The 16,513-nt window shown below is 44.3% G+C and overlaps 1 protein-coding gene across 1 annotated transcript in view; it reads left to right on the plus strand.

The window, feature by feature from the left end:
• SYNRG (synergin, gamma) overlaps positions 1-16,513 on the plus strand; it is a 33,638-nt gene that overhangs the window by 10,024 nt on the left and 7,101 nt on the right. The window contains exons 8-16 of the mRNA XM_017730930.1: positions 873-1,000; positions 2,963-3,081; positions 3,255-3,317; positions 4,746-5,690; positions 12,620-13,222; positions 13,578-13,741; positions 14,442-14,495; positions 15,198-15,294; positions 15,570-15,718. Coding sequence (XP_017586419.1) covers positions 873-1,000; positions 2,963-3,081; positions 3,255-3,317; positions 4,746-5,690; positions 12,620-13,222; positions 13,578-13,741; positions 14,442-14,495; positions 15,198-15,294; positions 15,570-15,718 — 2,322 coding nt within the window. The remainder of the gene's footprint in view (positions 1-872; positions 1,001-2,962; positions 3,082-3,254; positions 3,318-4,745; positions 5,691-12,619; positions 13,223-13,577; positions 13,742-14,441; positions 14,496-15,197; positions 15,295-15,569; positions 15,719-16,513) is intronic.

Genomic DNA, 16,513 nt, shown 5'->3' on the forward strand with positions numbered 1-16,513 from the left:
TGGGCATGAGCCTCCCCGGCCCTGCACCAGCCCCGGCCCCGGCCCCAGCCCCGGCTCCAGCGGGAGGAGCTGCAGCACAGCCTTCCGGAGCGTTCCTGCCCTCCTACCCGCCCGGCCAGGTGAGCTCGCTCCCTGCCTGGGAAACCCCCCTTCCCTGGCAAGGGAATTAACCTGGCACTTCCAAACCTGCATGGTGATAACAGGTTTGAAGTAAATGGCAAAAAAGCAGAGCTGAAATCCAGCACGTGATGTCTGAAAACGTGAAGTGCCACGGAGGGCGTTCTTTTATTTTTTTTTGGCTCTTCTTGGTGGTATTAGAAGAGGTACAAAAGTGTTTTGTATTACAAAGAGGATTTAGTTGTAGTTAGGGTTTTGTATTGCACATAAAATGGAATTTTAGGTTAAACTGCACAACAGACACTAGTAGCTGGTAAAATAGGAGTTTTCAGGAGCTGAGAACCCTGAAAACCTTCAGTTTACAAAGGTAGATCATGTGGGGGTCAAATTCTGCTGTTTGCAGACATGCTTCATCCTTCAGAAAATATTTTTTGCGGTGCAATTAATTTTAAATTATTCAAATTATTAATATTTGTTCTGTATTAAAATATGACACGGCTACGATCAATAACACAGTTATTGTGAAAGGAGTCAAGTTCCTTATTCACCTGTTGTTCATTCTTGCTCCCTGTAATCCTGTGTGTGTTTGACTAGGGCGAGGTGCAGACAAAGTGGAAATGCTGATGATGCTTGTGTTGAAAGGTTCCTTTCCTTCTTGCTTTCCCTCTTAATCACACTGCTTCGAGCTGCTTTCATGCTATATGACAATTTGAGGAGCCAACAGCATAGCAATTTGTGTGTTGTTTGTAACTCAGGTAGTAAAACCAGAAGATGATGACTTCCAGGAGTTTCAGGATGCCTCAAAGTCTGGCTCCCTGGATGACTCCTTCACTGACTTCCAGGGGGACGCAGCCAAAGCAGCCAGTTCACAGCACCGGAGCAGGTACCAGATCCTTGGTGTTTCTGTCATGTCTCTGGTCGGTGCCTAAACTTTTGATACGTGACTATAAATCTCAATTGAAGCATCATTCAGACTCCAGCAGTCCTGGCTTTTCTTTTGGGAGACAAGATGTAATTCCTGATCAGGCAGGTTTTGTATAACAGAATAAATAAACATGTTTCCTCCCTTTGATAGTTTACAATCAACCTTTCAAGGTCTACAAAGACTAGAAAATGTCAGCCTTCTTTCCTCTTTATGCACCTCCCAGGTGTCTAATTGTAGCCAGACACATTTCCTGGGTAGGAACTGGCTGTTCTTAGAGGCAAAGAGAATTCTGAATTCCATGTGAGCCCTGATTACCAGGTGCTTCCTCAGCAGTGACATCAAATGGGGATGCTCAACCCAATTGTTCTGTTACACCATGGCAAATGGCTTCTGTGTAAGAAATTCAGTTTTGCTGATGGCATAGAATTCCAGAATGTTTTGGTTTGGAAGGAACATTGAAGATCATCAGTTCCACCCTCTGCCATGGGCAGGGACACCTTCCATTAGACCAAATTGCTCCAAGCCCTGTCCAGCCTGGCCTTGGACACTTCCAGGGATGTCAGTGCCACATGGATCTGAAGATGCTGATTTAAGTATATCTTGTGTTAGATGTCATTTTGCAGCTGAAGCTAATCTGTTACTGAAAGTTTTGACAGAAAACTGTTTGTAAATTGCACAATGGGAAGTAGAGGATCATTAAAAAAAGAATCAAAAAATGGTATTTCTTTTTCACTGCAGCAATTCTCTTTATTCAGTTGTGAAAGCGTTCAGTTTTGAACAAAATGGTACAATGAGCTATAATCTAATTGCTTATGGAGCTTTATTTTAAAAAAAGCCATCTGTGGAGTACAGCTGATTAACCATTCCATTTGCCAAGATTGCATATCTAATAGCCTGCTTTGCAGGGATGGGAAATTTAATTATATTACCATAAGCTCTATTTTTTTGCCATTGCACTGTCTGTCTGCAAGCATCACAGACCAGCATCAGCACATGTGTGCAAGTGCTTCATTTGTGTGTTGCTTGTAGGCTGCTGATAAGGAGATTTAAATGGCTCTGGAAAGATTCTTGCTCCAGGCTGAAGAATGCAATAGAAATTCATTCAGGTTTTCAATGTGAATGACACAAACTAGAGGTAAAATGCATCATTCATATGTAAAGGATGTTGTTGTGTGGAGCTGCCAAGGTCTGATAACGGGGCTTGTGTGGAGGGCAGGCAAAGCTCTCTCCTAAATCTTCCAGCATTTGCTAACAAGGTGTTAGGTTGTTGTGGCAGTTTTACTGGATAAAGTAGAGTGTGTTTATGCAAAAAGACTTGCTTGTGTAACTGTGCACTAATCCTTATTTTGCTGACTAGAGATCTGCCTGAACTCCCTGATTGGCACTGACAGAAATTCGAAGTTATCCTTTCCTTCCTTTGAACAGTGATCCCACTTTATTATCTTAATTTTGCAGTATGTAATGAGATAGAATCAGAATCAGCTGAAAGTATGGAGCTCTCAAAATCTCGTGCAGTTTTAACTCTTCACTGTACCTGGTTCTATCAGGGGGAATTTTCAAAGGGATAAATGAAGCAGCAGTGATTCCTGGGGTGTGTCTGTGTGCTTGTTCTCTCCTGGGCTGAGAATTCCTTGGTGTATAGTCCCTGGAGTGTTTTGTTCATGGTTTTGATAGAAATTAGAATCAAGAATGGTGCAAATTGACTTCTGACCTAAAGAAATACGATTAGGTGAGATAAAGTGGGAATTTCTCCAGCTGAGGTAATTTACATCAGGGGCTGGATTAAGCACTCATTAAGGCATAACTTAGGTTTAGGAACCAAATTGTGTAGTCTTAAGAGGCTCCTTTAAATAAAACCTGGAAATGTAGATTTCTTATGAATGAATTAAGGAACTTTGCTTTTATCTCTTTTGTTTTTAGTGTTCCTTCTTTACTAATGCCACTCCCAGGTAATAAGCCGCTCTCACCAGCTGATAAATATGCTGTATTTAAAGGAATGGCAGCTGAGAAGCCTTCTGAGAGTGCAGCTGCTTTTGGAGGTAAAAGGACAAATACATAACCACTATGAGCAATTTATTGTAAAATGTCATATATCTTCTTTTTGCCATTGATAAGATATTAATAGTTAAAAATCAGAGCAATTAATACAACATTTGCTGTATGAATTCATAATTTCTCTGTGTAAATGTATTTCTTTTCTCCTGTTCTCTAGATGGAGGGGACAAGTACAGCGCTTTCCGGGAATTAGAGCAACCAGCAGAGAGCAAATACTTGGGTAAGCACTGGGGGTTTAACATATTTTAATTATCATTTTTAGCATTTCTCTTTGAGCTGCAGAATTTCCATCTCTGCAGTTCTAAAATAATGGTGGTGCTGCTTCTCTAAAAAACCTGGTAGGAAGTATCTTGGAAAAACAGGGCAATATCCGATTGGAACAATATGCTGATGGTATTTCTGGAAGATTGGCATCTCTTCTGGGTGCTCCTGAGTTTTATTTTAAAGCAGTGGTGTGGTTGGAATTTGTTTTAAGTAAGGAGTCATTCATTTGTGAAACCCCTGTGGTGTTTTGTGAGCTTCTCATGCTCGGAACCTCTTCAGGATAAAATGCTTGCAGTAAAATGAAATAACATTTGATCTCTTTCTGTACATGTTCTAAAATAGAGAAGGTTGCTGTATTTGCCTGCTGTCAAGGTCTGACCACTCTTAACCCTTTCACCAGCTTACATTTCTAATGGAAAAGTTTGCAATTCTTCAGTAAGTGTAGTTTGCTGTGCTGTTGCAGTTTTGATCAATGAGTGGCAATTTCAGGAATATTTTGTGTTGTTGCTGAGCCAAATGAATTGGTTTGGAGGGGAGGGAGAATGGAATACAAGGTCAGGTGTAGTTGTGGTCCTTTACTACCATTATGAAGAGTCTTCTTTTAATCTTGGTTAAACTAATTTAAGTATGACACTGTGTGGTAGCTTAAGAATTAAATGCTAGTGGTGTGCTTCTAAAATAGAAAAAAATCTATTTATTGGACACTTGTCTTAAAGTCAGCATCAATACTTTAAAATTACCAGTAGTCCAAGTATGTACATGCTGGTGAATGGGTTAAACAATGTTTTCATGTTCAAAAGAAGAAAGTTACAAAATTAGTACACCAAACTATTCAATAAAACTTCAGTGAAAACATTGTTTCCTCATGTTGGTTTTGTCTCAGCCCTCTGGTGATCCCCCCTGAGAAAGCTGCAGTATTTCAGAGGGAGGAAGGGAGGAATTGCTTCTGTAAAAAGCAAATACTGTATTGGTAAAAGTGAAATTCAAAATTACATTCACTGCTTGGCAAACACGAGGAGGATGAGGTGGGGAGAAGAACTTGTGTGGAGGCCGAATAAGGCAGCATTGATCTCCTTTTGAATCTATTTGTCATAGTGTGTTTTGATATTAACTCAGTGTAAAGGGAGTTTAATATGACTTTGAGGCTATTTGAGAGAATTAAGTGTTTGCTGGAGTGAAAAGTAGAATCACTGACCTTGACACTTGTGTGGTTCATGGCAGTTGAGTTTGCAGTTCCGTGTGCACCCTGAGGTCTTTAATTTAAACAGTTTGCATAAAACTTTCTGACATTGCATGAAATAATTTGCTTGCTTGCATGGTGTGAATGCGCTGTATTTGCTGTGCAGGGTTTAACTGTTGTTTTCTCCCTATTTTTTCTTCCCAGGAGAAAACCTTGCAGAGTTCAAGCCCACGGGAGCCGACGATGGTTTCACAGATTTCAAAACCGCCGACAGCATCTCCCCGTTAGAGCCACCCTCAAAAGACAAAACCTTCCCTGCGCCCTTCCCTCCTGTGCCCGCTCAGCCAAAACAGCCAACACAAGCCAAGGCCCCTTTGAATCTGTCAGACTTGGAGCTCTTTTCCTCTCCTGGAGAAAACAAGCAGCCATCCTTCCCACCTGCATTTAACACCTCAAAACCGGGCTCCTTTCCCCCCCCACCCCTTCCGTCCGCCTCTGCCCAGCCAGCGCCCGGCAAAACTTCAAGCTTAGCTGATGACTTTGGAGAGTTCAACCTTTTTGGGGAATTTTCTAACGGCGCATCAGCCAGTGGACAAGATGACTTTGCAGATTTTATGGCTTTCAACAACAGCGGGGGGTTTTCCGAACAAAAACCTGATGACAAATACAATGCACTCAAGCTGGAGGCCGGCCCTGGTGCTCAGGCTGGCTCCTCTGCCAGCGCAGTGAAGGGGGGGCAGAGCTCTGCCACCACTGCTACGCCCACCAAATACGACATCTTCAAGCAGCTGTCCCTGGAAGGCTCCGGAGCGGGCTTCGAGGAGGCCAAGGACAGCGCGCTCTCCTCGGTGAAGAGCGATGATGACTTTGCTGACTTCCACTCCAACAAATTTTCTTCCAGCGGCGCCGAGAAGTCGCTGGTGGACAAAGTGGCAGCTTTCAAGCAGGCCAAAGAAGACTCTGCTTCGGTGAAATCCCTGGATCTGCCTTCCATCGGCGGCAGCAGCGTGGGCAAGGAGGACTCCGAAGATGCGCTGTCTGTTCAGTTTGACATGAAACTGGCTGATGTGGGAGGAGATCTTAAGCATGTCATGTCTGATAGCTCTTTGGATTTGCCAACAGTTAGTGGCCAGCATCCACCAGCAGCAGGTGAGGAACTGGTTAGATTGCTCTGGTAACGTAGGTGGTGCAGATTCCGTGTTCTTTGTGCTCAATTACAGTATTATGCACTCGTCTTTCAGTAGTGGAAGACTCCTCAGTGTGTGTCCCCACCAGCCACGGCCCCTCAGCAGGGCACTCTTTAGTTTTTGTCTTAGAAGACTATAAATAGCTGCAACAGTTTGAACTCCAGGCCAGTTTATTTTTGAGATTTAACATCATCATACTGGTACCTGTTCGCTATTGGCATTTAAAGGGACTCGAGTGGAAAATATTCCAGTGCAAACAATATCATTCCATTTATATCAGCAAGGTGATGGCAGAGTCTCACTTTAATCCACAAAGCATTTGGCTTGGGGACTTCCCCTGCTTGGCGCTTCCCGAGGGTCACTAATTGGGGCTGTTAATGAGAAGCTGACTAATCACCAACACCAGTGTATTCCCCTTACAGTGGGGCTCAGTCTGGGTAGCCAGGATTTTGCAGGACTGCAGTTTTAGAGTATTTCACACACCTTCCAGTGTTAAATCCCTCATGGGAATCATTGTGCCAGGGGGCTGCAAGTGCTGGTCTCATGATTGGGAGCTCTTGGACCTAAATTTAAACCATGGGACTTTCACTTTATCCTTATCAGGTTTCCACCTTCTTTAATTTCCCTTTATGACAACATTCCTGAGGGAGTGAACTGACCATCTCTGACCTGATCACATATCATAAAACAAATTTCCCAAGTGTCCTGGTTTTTCTTTTCATATATACATAGGAGATAAGCTGTAGTTAAATGTTCTGTGGCCTTCAACAACATGGGAACCATTACTGTGTTCTAGGACAAGTTTTATGCAGTCAAAGGCTTTTCTGAACAGGGGGAACATACAAACTGTACATGTAAAAGCTCTTACTGCAAGAATTGGTTATTTCCACATGAAATATTTCTTCCATTTTTTGCAGATATGGGTAGAGAAAAAATATACAGTACTGTAATTTTGCATTATATGATATTTTTCAGTAGGGGAGAGAATTAAGTTGGCAACTTCGACGTGGAAGATACTCTCTAACAGGGTACAAAATATCAGGAATAATTTATTAGCAAAGACATTTAATTTTCATATTACTGCTTGGGAAAACTCCAAGTTGAGTGAGCTGTCAAAACGTAGCACCTACAGTGTATTCTTGAATGTTTACTTTGGGTTTGAAAGCACTTTTTCCTAATATTTTTCTAGCCTCTTTTGGTGGTAGTTTGACTTCTGTAGCTCTTTACAGGATGTGTGCTTTTGCCACAGCAATCCGTGATGAATAGTTGCCGTTTGTGGCAGGAAAGCCTCTTTTTTTTTTGGTTTGTTTAAAGGGGTTAGCCCTTCATGTGCTTGTTGCTAAACTTTTGAACTCTGAAGTATTAATTAGAAGCTATTTTTATTAACCAAGTCTGTATTCTCCTATGGTGCCAAGTTAGATGTTATTCCAAAAGGGAGAGTTTTGCTCCATTTAACTGTTAGGATTTCGTAGCAGGACGTGCTCCGGACACTCTGCTACAAACATTCCTGTGCTCATGTGTTCCTTTCTGTGTGTTTGATGCATTTCAAGCTGTGAACTGCTGATGGTCAAGTCCTTTTTTTTTTTTTCCAGTTTACATGAAGTTAAAAAGCAGATTTTTTTTTTTTCCCCTCATCGTTCCCTTCGATCTGTAAATCTAATGTCAAAAAGGGACATTTGCCACATCACTGCTGGGAAAAGGGAGACTTGTCCTGGGGAGCTGCATGTGTGCAAGCCCTGTGTCACATCTCCAGTGGAACAGCAGCAGGACAGAGGTGCTGAGAGATGATTTCACTTTGTGACGTGCCCACACAGAGGTGTGTGTGCCCACACAGTCCCTTGGCTGTGAGGTTTGACATTTATAGCTTCCAGGTATGGGCAGGTTGGTGCTTACGCTGGGAATTAGAGAGAAATCCTTGGCTTGCTTCCCATGCCAGGGCCTGTGGTCTCTTGAGGGATGACAGGTTTCCAGTTTTTCTCTCTCCAAAGGGGATACAGTCTCTTTAAACTGGGGTCTAACTCTCTGTGTGGAAGGTAGATGATACTAATGTTGCCTGATTTCTCTTGCATTTGCTCCGTATAACCCTTTGAGCACTGGCTGCATGCTGTTAGTTTGAACCAGCCTGCTTCTTTTACACCAAATTTACGTTTCACTCCGAGTTGAAAGCATTTGAATGAGCACCTGCTCCTGTTGAGTGAACCTAATTTGTTCTTCCTGCCCCGGTTGCAGCGGGAGGAGCCCTGCCCCGGGCACTCTCAAAGGGTTATCTGCTGCACTGACACACCTGTAAAACACCTTTTTCTTTGGCATTACTGGAGATCTCTGTATATTTTAATCAACTTCAGGTTTTTTTGCTGCTTTTTCTAATGTCTGATTTCAACTAAACATTTCCTGTGTGAATGTGCCTTTTCAGATCTGCTTTGATATCTCTCTTCTGCAAGTATTGACCTGCATGCTTTACTCTGGTACCTCCCTTCTGAGCTCCTCTGTATCACTATCTTTTGTGATCTGTAAGTCCTGCTGTGTTAATAAATATTATCTTGGCATATTTTGAAAACGTGGGGATGTGTGTGATTTGTTGCAAACCAGCAATGTATCTCTTTTTCCTCAAAAATACAGAGTTTAAGGTTCTGGTATCCCCTTAAGCTGGTGGGTGCTTTTCTCTAGCAGAGCAGGGTGTGGGTGAGCTTCTTTCTCCTCTTCCAACGCTTTGACCTCGCTCCCTGTAACCTTCTGAATCTTTACATATCAGCCTAAATAATATTTTTCCAAGAATTTGTGTTTGAGAGGGATGGAGTGGAGGAAATGTGTGGTGGCAGAGTTGTTTCTGCGAGTCGGTGCTGAAAAAACTGTGTTGCTATCTAGACTTTATTGAGTAGAAGCCCACTAAATAATATTCTGATATTTATTTAGCTAATCCAGTGTGAGTTAACCAGAGCCCCAAAGTAAATTTTCCATTTGGGAAGTTCTGCCTTCTAAATATTGAAACTTTCAAACATAAATGATAACTGCAAATTTGTGGCACGCAATTATGCCACTTCAAATTCCTCCAAATCCTGAGCCACTGACAGCTTGGGATTATCATCAAATTAGCAGACAAGGTAAAAAGCTAAAAATAATTGAGATGTGGAATGGTTAAAATGTTGTGGGGTTTTGGAATTGCCACAAGAACAAAAACCAGCCCAGGAAGCAGAATGTGGCTTTTCTTCTTTACACCGAGCCGGAGAGTTTTTAAAAGGAAAAAAAAAGAAAAAGGCAGAAAACCACAACACCCCTGCTTGAATCTGGAGGATCAGTTGGTCGTGCCCAGCCCTAAAGCTTTTTAAACCAAAGCTTTGAACATAAAGCTGAGACCTAATTCTGCAGGGCTCATGCTGTTTGTGTTTGTTCAGCCAGTCATTCCTGGAGGAGGGAGAGGAACGTTCATGACTGTATTTATTACGTTTTTGTCCAGACTTGACAGTCAGATTCACTCCCTTGCCCTCACTTGGGTTAATTCTGTACACAGCAGAGCTTACCCACCCTGGTTTATCCCGGGAAGGCCTCTGGCAGGGAGGGTGTGGATGTGTTTGCCGTGGCCTTCCCAAGGGCCTCTGTGGGACTGAGCTCCCAGTGTCAGCTCAGGGGCTTTGTTTTGCTGTGAAATGTCGTTTATCATGATCATTTCCAAATAATTAGCAAATCCTGTAATTCCACGAGGTTTGGAGGCTTTTCTCTTCTATTTTCTTCATTTTTATTTATCTTGCAGTCAGCATTCTTGATGGTTTCCATCTTAGCTACGGCCATTCTTTAGGGAAAGCAGATGGGAATAATTCCCTTCTTATTAACTGTTCCAGGCTTCCCCAGCTGAGAAATGGGCTTTGGATTTTTCTGGTTGCTGACAGGCATGACACTGATAGCAGCAGTGCATGAAACTCCGTTTTCTTCCAGTTTCATCTCCTTTTATCAGGTGGAGACCCACTGGAAGCAGTGAGCAGGTGGTGCCTGTCCCCATCCAGGCTCTGGATTCCTGCTCAGGCTGCAGGGGATGTGCCCAGGGTAACAGCACTGATGCTGTTCTGCTGGGAACAGCCACCACCTGTGTCACCCTAACAACCAAAACGTGACACCAGAGTTATATTTATTCATCAGAATTTAATATCCACTGAAATACAAAAACTTGAAAGCCTCCTATGCTGGCTAAAATCCCTAAATTTATTCCAATGTCCCTGAATTGTCTTTCTCAGTTTTCTTTAGACAGTCACTAATGCTGTCAAGGGTTTTCCTTAAATGATTGCACTGTTGACATTGAAGGCTCCAGCTTGTAATTTGCCTCCAGCCATAACTTAATCCTTGGTAGTTGAAATAAATTATTATAGTTGGCTCAAATCAGGGGTGGCAAGTTTTTCTGGAGATGAGATAACACTGGGAAACAGTATTTTAACTGTATTACTTTAACTGTATATTAACTTGGCAGCCAGTGCTTTGCCTTGGCTGGCTCGTGCGGGTGCAGCTGGTCCCAGGTGATGATCAGGCAGCTTGGACTTTGGGTTCCACATTCTTATTTTTCATACTTCTCACTAAATTGTTTTAGGACTGCTTGAGCTGTAAACACTGACTCTGAACGCAGTGCTTCTCCTGTAATATAATGTTCCTGGGAAAAAGTGTATTCACTGGAGTGATCCCTCTGGAATTATCAAAGAAAAAATCAAATGTACAGAATCAAACTATTACCTTTCACCTCAGCCCTTGCACCTCTGCAGAGGTTTCATGTCTGCCTGAATTCACACACAGAGAACCCTGAGCCTTAGTTTGTGAATAATTAAACTATAGTTCTGCCCCCCCTGCCCTGCCCTATTGATTGCAGGGGAGTTCAGGATTCCCCCAGAGCCTGCAGCTGATCCTGAGCCAGGATTGGATCAGGAGTGCCTGACCTGGTCCTTTAGGATGTGTTTGCAGCTGAAAATCTTAGCAGTTATCAAAGGAATAACTCCCAACAGAATGTGAGCGTGTAGATCCTCGGAGTGGGATCATGGCTCTTCCCTTTCCCTCCCTGGGAGCACCGGATCAATGGCGAGGCTCAAATCTTCGCTGGGTTTTGGAGTCAACACAAAGTGAAGGGAAAACAGAGGTTGCCTGCCTGGTACCTGCTGGTATTTCCAGGATCCCAGGATTAATTACAGCTGGCTCACGTGTCGGAGGTGGTTCTGGCTCTCTCTTTCATGCAAAGCTTTCATTTCCCTTCTTTAAACAAAAGCTTGAGAGCGCAAGGTGTGGTCTGTGGTGATAAATCACCGGCCCCTCTCTGGGCAGCTCCTTTCACCTCAGAGCCTTCTTTCTGTGCCGGGAGCAGGTGATTTCATCTCTCGGTGTTTACCCTCTGCAAACTGCTGCTCTGCACATCCAGAATTCAAGTGGCACTTGGAAATCTTGTCTGTGTGCAGGGGGCTCAGGTCTGGATTTGGGATGCTGTCGTGGGCTAAGTGGCAGCTGCAGGAAGGCCCAGGGGAGGAGCTGATGGATGACACACTGTGCCTGGCTGACCCGTGGCAGTGGCCATTAAACTCCATCCCTGTGTTGTGTGTTTGCTAGGTTTTTCATTAGCCATGTATGTGGGTCATGCCTGGGAAGCAGCCTGGAGCCTGGCCTGCTCTCCCCTTGCAGTGAGATGAATAAACCAAGGCAGAAATGGTTTGTTAGAATGGTTTAATCCTCGGGCTGGTGTGGCTGGATTGAATAACGAGGACAGCTGGGAAGTCAGCTTGTTCCCACCGTGGCTGTGTTAAAACCCACTGTGCCAGCCCGTTCTGCCTGTGCTGTTCAGCACCAGGATCTCAGCTCCAGTGAGGCTCAGGGAAAACATTTTGTGGTCTGGGTTTGCTGTCCCTGGAGCCGCTGGACCCCAGGCGCTGCGCAGCGGCCGCGTCTCTGATCCAAACTGACAATTCTTCCTGCTGGAAAACAAATGCCAAATGTAGGATAGCAGGGCTGGTTTGCTGGGGAGAGGGGGTTCATGCTCTAATGAGAACTGCCCAGCCCCTGGCTCTGTGTGCCTTCGCTGGGGATCAGGCTCAGTCTGGAAGTGAAAGATCAGTTGGGTGGGAGCAGCCAGAGCCCCCGGGCACTGCAGGCTCTGATCTCACACCTGCCCCTGGCAGGGAGAAGAACCTATTGGGCCATGTAATCGCCAGGTGGGTATAAATGTTTGGAGCTTTCTGCAAAATAATTGGATTTTCTCTAGACTTAGCTTTTACAAACTATTTATTCAGTTAAAACATGATCTCCGCAATATCCCTGTCAGTGCTGGCACCTGGAAGTTTGACGAGTCGGCCGTGCGGCACTGCAGGAGCCCTGATAAGCTCACACAGGATTTCTAGGCTTCTTTAGATTCTTGCAGCACGTTTTTATATGTTATTTGTATCAAAGCATGAATATAAAATTAAATTAATACTTTATCACAGGAATAGAAAAGTCGGCCCAGTCTTCTGTGTGGTTGGATTTGATAAGATGTAATAACGCATTAAAGGTGTTTGAGTTGTAACATTTATATTTTGATTGTAGATTCTGCAGCCAGAAAACTCAACTGGTGATCTGTGCAGCCTGGACTGGACAGAAACTGATTTTTTTTTAGTGTTTCTTCACTACCATAGTGATATGGTGACTTTCAGCTTAAAATGTTAAGACAGCATTCAGAGGTCAAGGCTTACATTCATTGAACAGAGAAATTTTTGTATTAAATGCCCAGGTATTTTCCAACTTATTTTTGTGCAAACTCCAGTTCAATCCTCAGTGAGACAACAATTCACTGTGTTTGTTCTTGCAGCTCCTCCAGACTCTCAGCAAGTTGTTCTTAGGCGGCGTAGAGAGTTTAACGTTTGAACTTCAGCTCCTAATTGTGGGGGTTTGTTTCAGATGTGGATGACTTAAAGGGTGGCCCGTTTGGAAGCTGTCACAGTGGCTCTGCAGTCAGCAGCCTGGCGAGCTACGACTGGTCCAGCTCCGACAAGGACGACGTCCAGCAGGGCAGGAAGCTCTCCTGCTTCGCCCAGCCCTCGGGGAGCGGCTCCTCCGCGGCCACCTCTGTCCTCCAGAAGAAGGAGACCTTGTTTGGCAGCTCAGAAAACATCACCATGACAACAGTTTCCAAAGTGACAACCTTTTCCAGCGAGGATGCTTTGCAGGATGTTTCCTTTGCAGCCTTTGCGAACTTCAAAGACTCCGGGCCGGTCCCCAGCGCTCCGAGCGATGACGACATCGGAGACTTCGGGGATTTCGCCAGACCTCCGTCGGAAGCTCAAGATGCAGCAGCAGCTGACTCAGCCCTGGGCACTGATTTCCTCACTGGAGTCTCCTCTGAGCTGCGGAGAGAGGCCACAGATGACTTTGGAGAGTTCCAAAGTGAAAAACCAAAAATCAGCAAGTTTGACTTCTTGGTGGCAACTTCGCAAGGCAAAGTGAAGTCCAGTGAGGAGATGATCAGGAGTGAGCTGGCTACCTTTGACCTGTCTGTGCAAGGTAAGCCTGCCCGTGGTGGAGGAACCTCATGATGCATGTGCTTATCAAAGGCTGATTTTCCTAATTCAGTTGTAAATTAGCTAATGGCGATTGTTCTAAAGGCTGCTGGAAACGACCTGAATCTTCTCATTGATTTCTGTGGCATTTGGAGCAGGTCTTTTTCTACAAGGAAAATATTTGTTGTGCCAAAAACCTGTAAGAATTGAGGCACTGGGGAAATCTGCAGCAGTCACTGAGTAAAGAGAAATATTTGTTCTTCTGGAGGAACGGGACAACCCTTGCTGCCACTTCATTCATTTTAAATAGCCTGGGTCTTTAGAGTAAAGGAATAACTTTTTATAACCTGACTTTTTAGGGTCTCATAAGAGGAGCCTGAGCCTGGGGGACAGAGAAATCAGTCGCTCCTCACCTCTGCCAGCTCTGGAGCAGCCGTTCAGGGACCGGTCGAACACTCTGAGCGAGAAGCCGGCACTGCCCGTGATCAGGGACAAGTACAAGGACCTGACTGGGGAGGTGGAGGTAAGGAACTGTCTGCAACACAGCTGAGCTGGCACTGACATCAAGGGGGTTCTGTATCCAGCTTTTTGGGGCTTTACCTATTTAAATATGGGTGTGACTGTGAGATGGTGTCCAGGTGCAGTTGGATGTTGTGAGTGGAACCTGGAAGTTTCTTCTCTCACGTCTCTAAAGGGAAGTGGGAAAAGGCTCTTGTCTGAAACACAGAATCACTTGACCTTGAAGCCTAAGCTTATGACTGGAAATTAGTTACAGTTTAAATCTAATCCCAGCTTTGGCACTGAGACCGTTTGCTTTGGGAAATGGAATCACTTTTTGGCTGCCTGCTAGTTATTTCTCCAGCTCATCCTGAGAAGAAATGGGAAAAGGACTCAGATTAAATTCTGCTAATCCCCACTGCTAGAACAGCAGACTGTAACAAATGTGTCAGGAGGAGGTGTGTGCAGTGAAACCTTTTACCCACTCCTATATGTTCTTTCTTTTGAAACTCCTTCTGACTTCCAGAAATCAAATTTTAGAGTTAAGGTGCTTAGAAAATCTTGAAAGAACGGGGAGAGATTAGGAACAGATCTGTTAAAAGTTCACAGAGCTAATCTGCAAATAGGCTTTTAAAATACCTGTCTGCTGTGTCTCTGTTGTGTAGGAGAAAGGGAGGGAAATGTGTGTAGGAACAAGACTGAGCCTGTCCTTTCCTTTGCACTAGGAGAGTGAGAGGTACGCCTATGAGTGGCAGAGGTGCCTGGAGAGCGCCCTGCAGGTGAGTGTGGCACCTCCTCCTCCTCCTCCAAATCCTTCCCTCCTCCCTGCAGGAACCAGCTCACTCAGTGTTTGAGACCAACAGGCAGAGAAAGTGTGGGAATCAGCCCTGGGAATTACAGTTTTTAAACCAAAAGCTGCCACCTCCTCAGCTAAGCACCCTACACTAATCTCTCTGTCACTGGGGATTAGTTTGGCTTTTCCCTAAATATTCCAGCTCTCTGGTTAGTTGGGTGGTCCCGTGTTTGGCTCCCCAGTATTGTGCTGTTCAGGGCACTGGTACCAGTGCCTGGCTCCTCAGGGCTTCCTGAGAAACAGAATTGTTGATGTGCTGGGCCCAGGGACCATTCATGTGCTGCTGCCAGAGATTTCACAGCCAGATCAGTGCTCCTTAACATTTCTTCTTTGCATTGGAGTATTAGAGAGCCCAAACTGTGAATGCTCTTATTAAACTAGATAGCAAGGCATGCATGCTCTTGAAACTCTTACTTTGGTAATGAGAATATTGGGGGGAATACATTAAGGTTTTAAATGTTCATACTTGCCCCTGATCTACTTCAACAGGAGTATATAAAAACATGTGGTGGAGTGTGGCAATCATTTCTTGTTTAATTTGCCTCCAGTTTCTGCTGGGGGCAATCTTGTTTGTAATGATTATTTAAAGATAGAAACCCCATCATTTTATGAAATTCATTTCCACCAGGTCATAAAGAAAGCAAACGACACCTTAAATGGAATAAGCAGTTCATCTGTTTGCACTGAAGTTATCCAGTCTGCTCAAGGCATGGAATATTTACTGGGTATGTTTTAATTTTCCACGTGTTTTACACTTGGGAGTTCTTCTCTAAAAACCAGGAATATGGAATCACTCCTCCCCAAATGGCATTACTTTTTATCTTAATCTTTGCCTGCACCTAAATAATGAAAAACTCTTCTGCCAAACAAATGTGACTCCAGCTTTGAACTAACCCTCCATGGCCACCCTTCCTGTGCCACATCCGGGTTTGCCATTTCTGAGTTCAAGGCTTGGCATCCAGTGAATTCTCTGCAATCCTCCCCTGTTTTACATCCACAGGGGTTGTTGAAGTCTACAGAGTAACAAAGAGGGTGGAGCTGGGCATCAAAGCAACTGCTGTTTGCAGTGAGAAGCTCCAGAAGCTGCTGAAGGATATTGATAAAGTGTGGAACAACCTGATCAGCTTCATGTCCCTGGCTGCTTTAACGGTAAGACCCAAATAAGCTGCCTGGTTACTAAAACAAATGTCATATTTAAAGAGACTTTGCAGGGGGTCCTGACTTGACAGTTTGTGTTTCTTCTCTTGGAAAATGGAAATGAACTTGTTTGTGAAATCCAGTTTAAAACCCTGTAAGAAAACTGTTATTTATGCACAAACACAGTGGTGTCTGACTTAGTACCTTAATGGTGTAGGTGATATCCTGGGTGTCTGTGGACATCTCCAGTAAGGCAAATTCAGTAAAATCCAAATAAGCCATTTACAAAGCCAGAATCAAATGGATGTGTGTCTTGTTTTTCAATATCCCTGCAATTGCTTTTAATGCTCACAATTCCAAACCACACAGTGCAGCAACACAGAAACAACTAAACTGTTCCCCCTTCTCTCTGCATTTGGAAATGCCTGAGTTTGTTTTGGTTCCTGCCGCAGACTAAACAGCTTTTCCTGCTCTGGATTGCCAGGAAAAGCTCCACTGCTTCCAGACAGCCTGGTAGGAGCTGGAGAGCTTTGGACATAGCTGGGTGAGGGGGACAGGCAGGGATGTTCTGAGGGGTGGCCCTTTAGAGCAGGAGCATCCCATGGGGGAAGGGTCTGCAGAGGAGCTGGGAAAAAGAGGAGCAGCCAGAGGTGCAGAACAGACACAAATAGAAGGCAGGAAAATCTCCCTGCCATTAAATTCCTTGTGGGGTTTGTGTGCTTGTGTTGCAGGAGATACAATGTGCAAAATGACTTCCTTTAACCAGGGAAAAATTCACATTTTTAGGGAATCACCCATCTGTGTGTG

The sequence above is a fragment of the Corvus brachyrhynchos genome, unplaced genomic scaffold (genome assembly GCF_000691975.1).
Source record: "Corvus brachyrhynchos isolate BGI_N302 unplaced genomic scaffold, ASM69197v1 scaffold283, whole genome shotgun sequence".
Taxonomy (NCBI): domain Eukaryota; kingdom Metazoa; phylum Chordata; class Aves; order Passeriformes; family Corvidae; genus Corvus; species Corvus brachyrhynchos.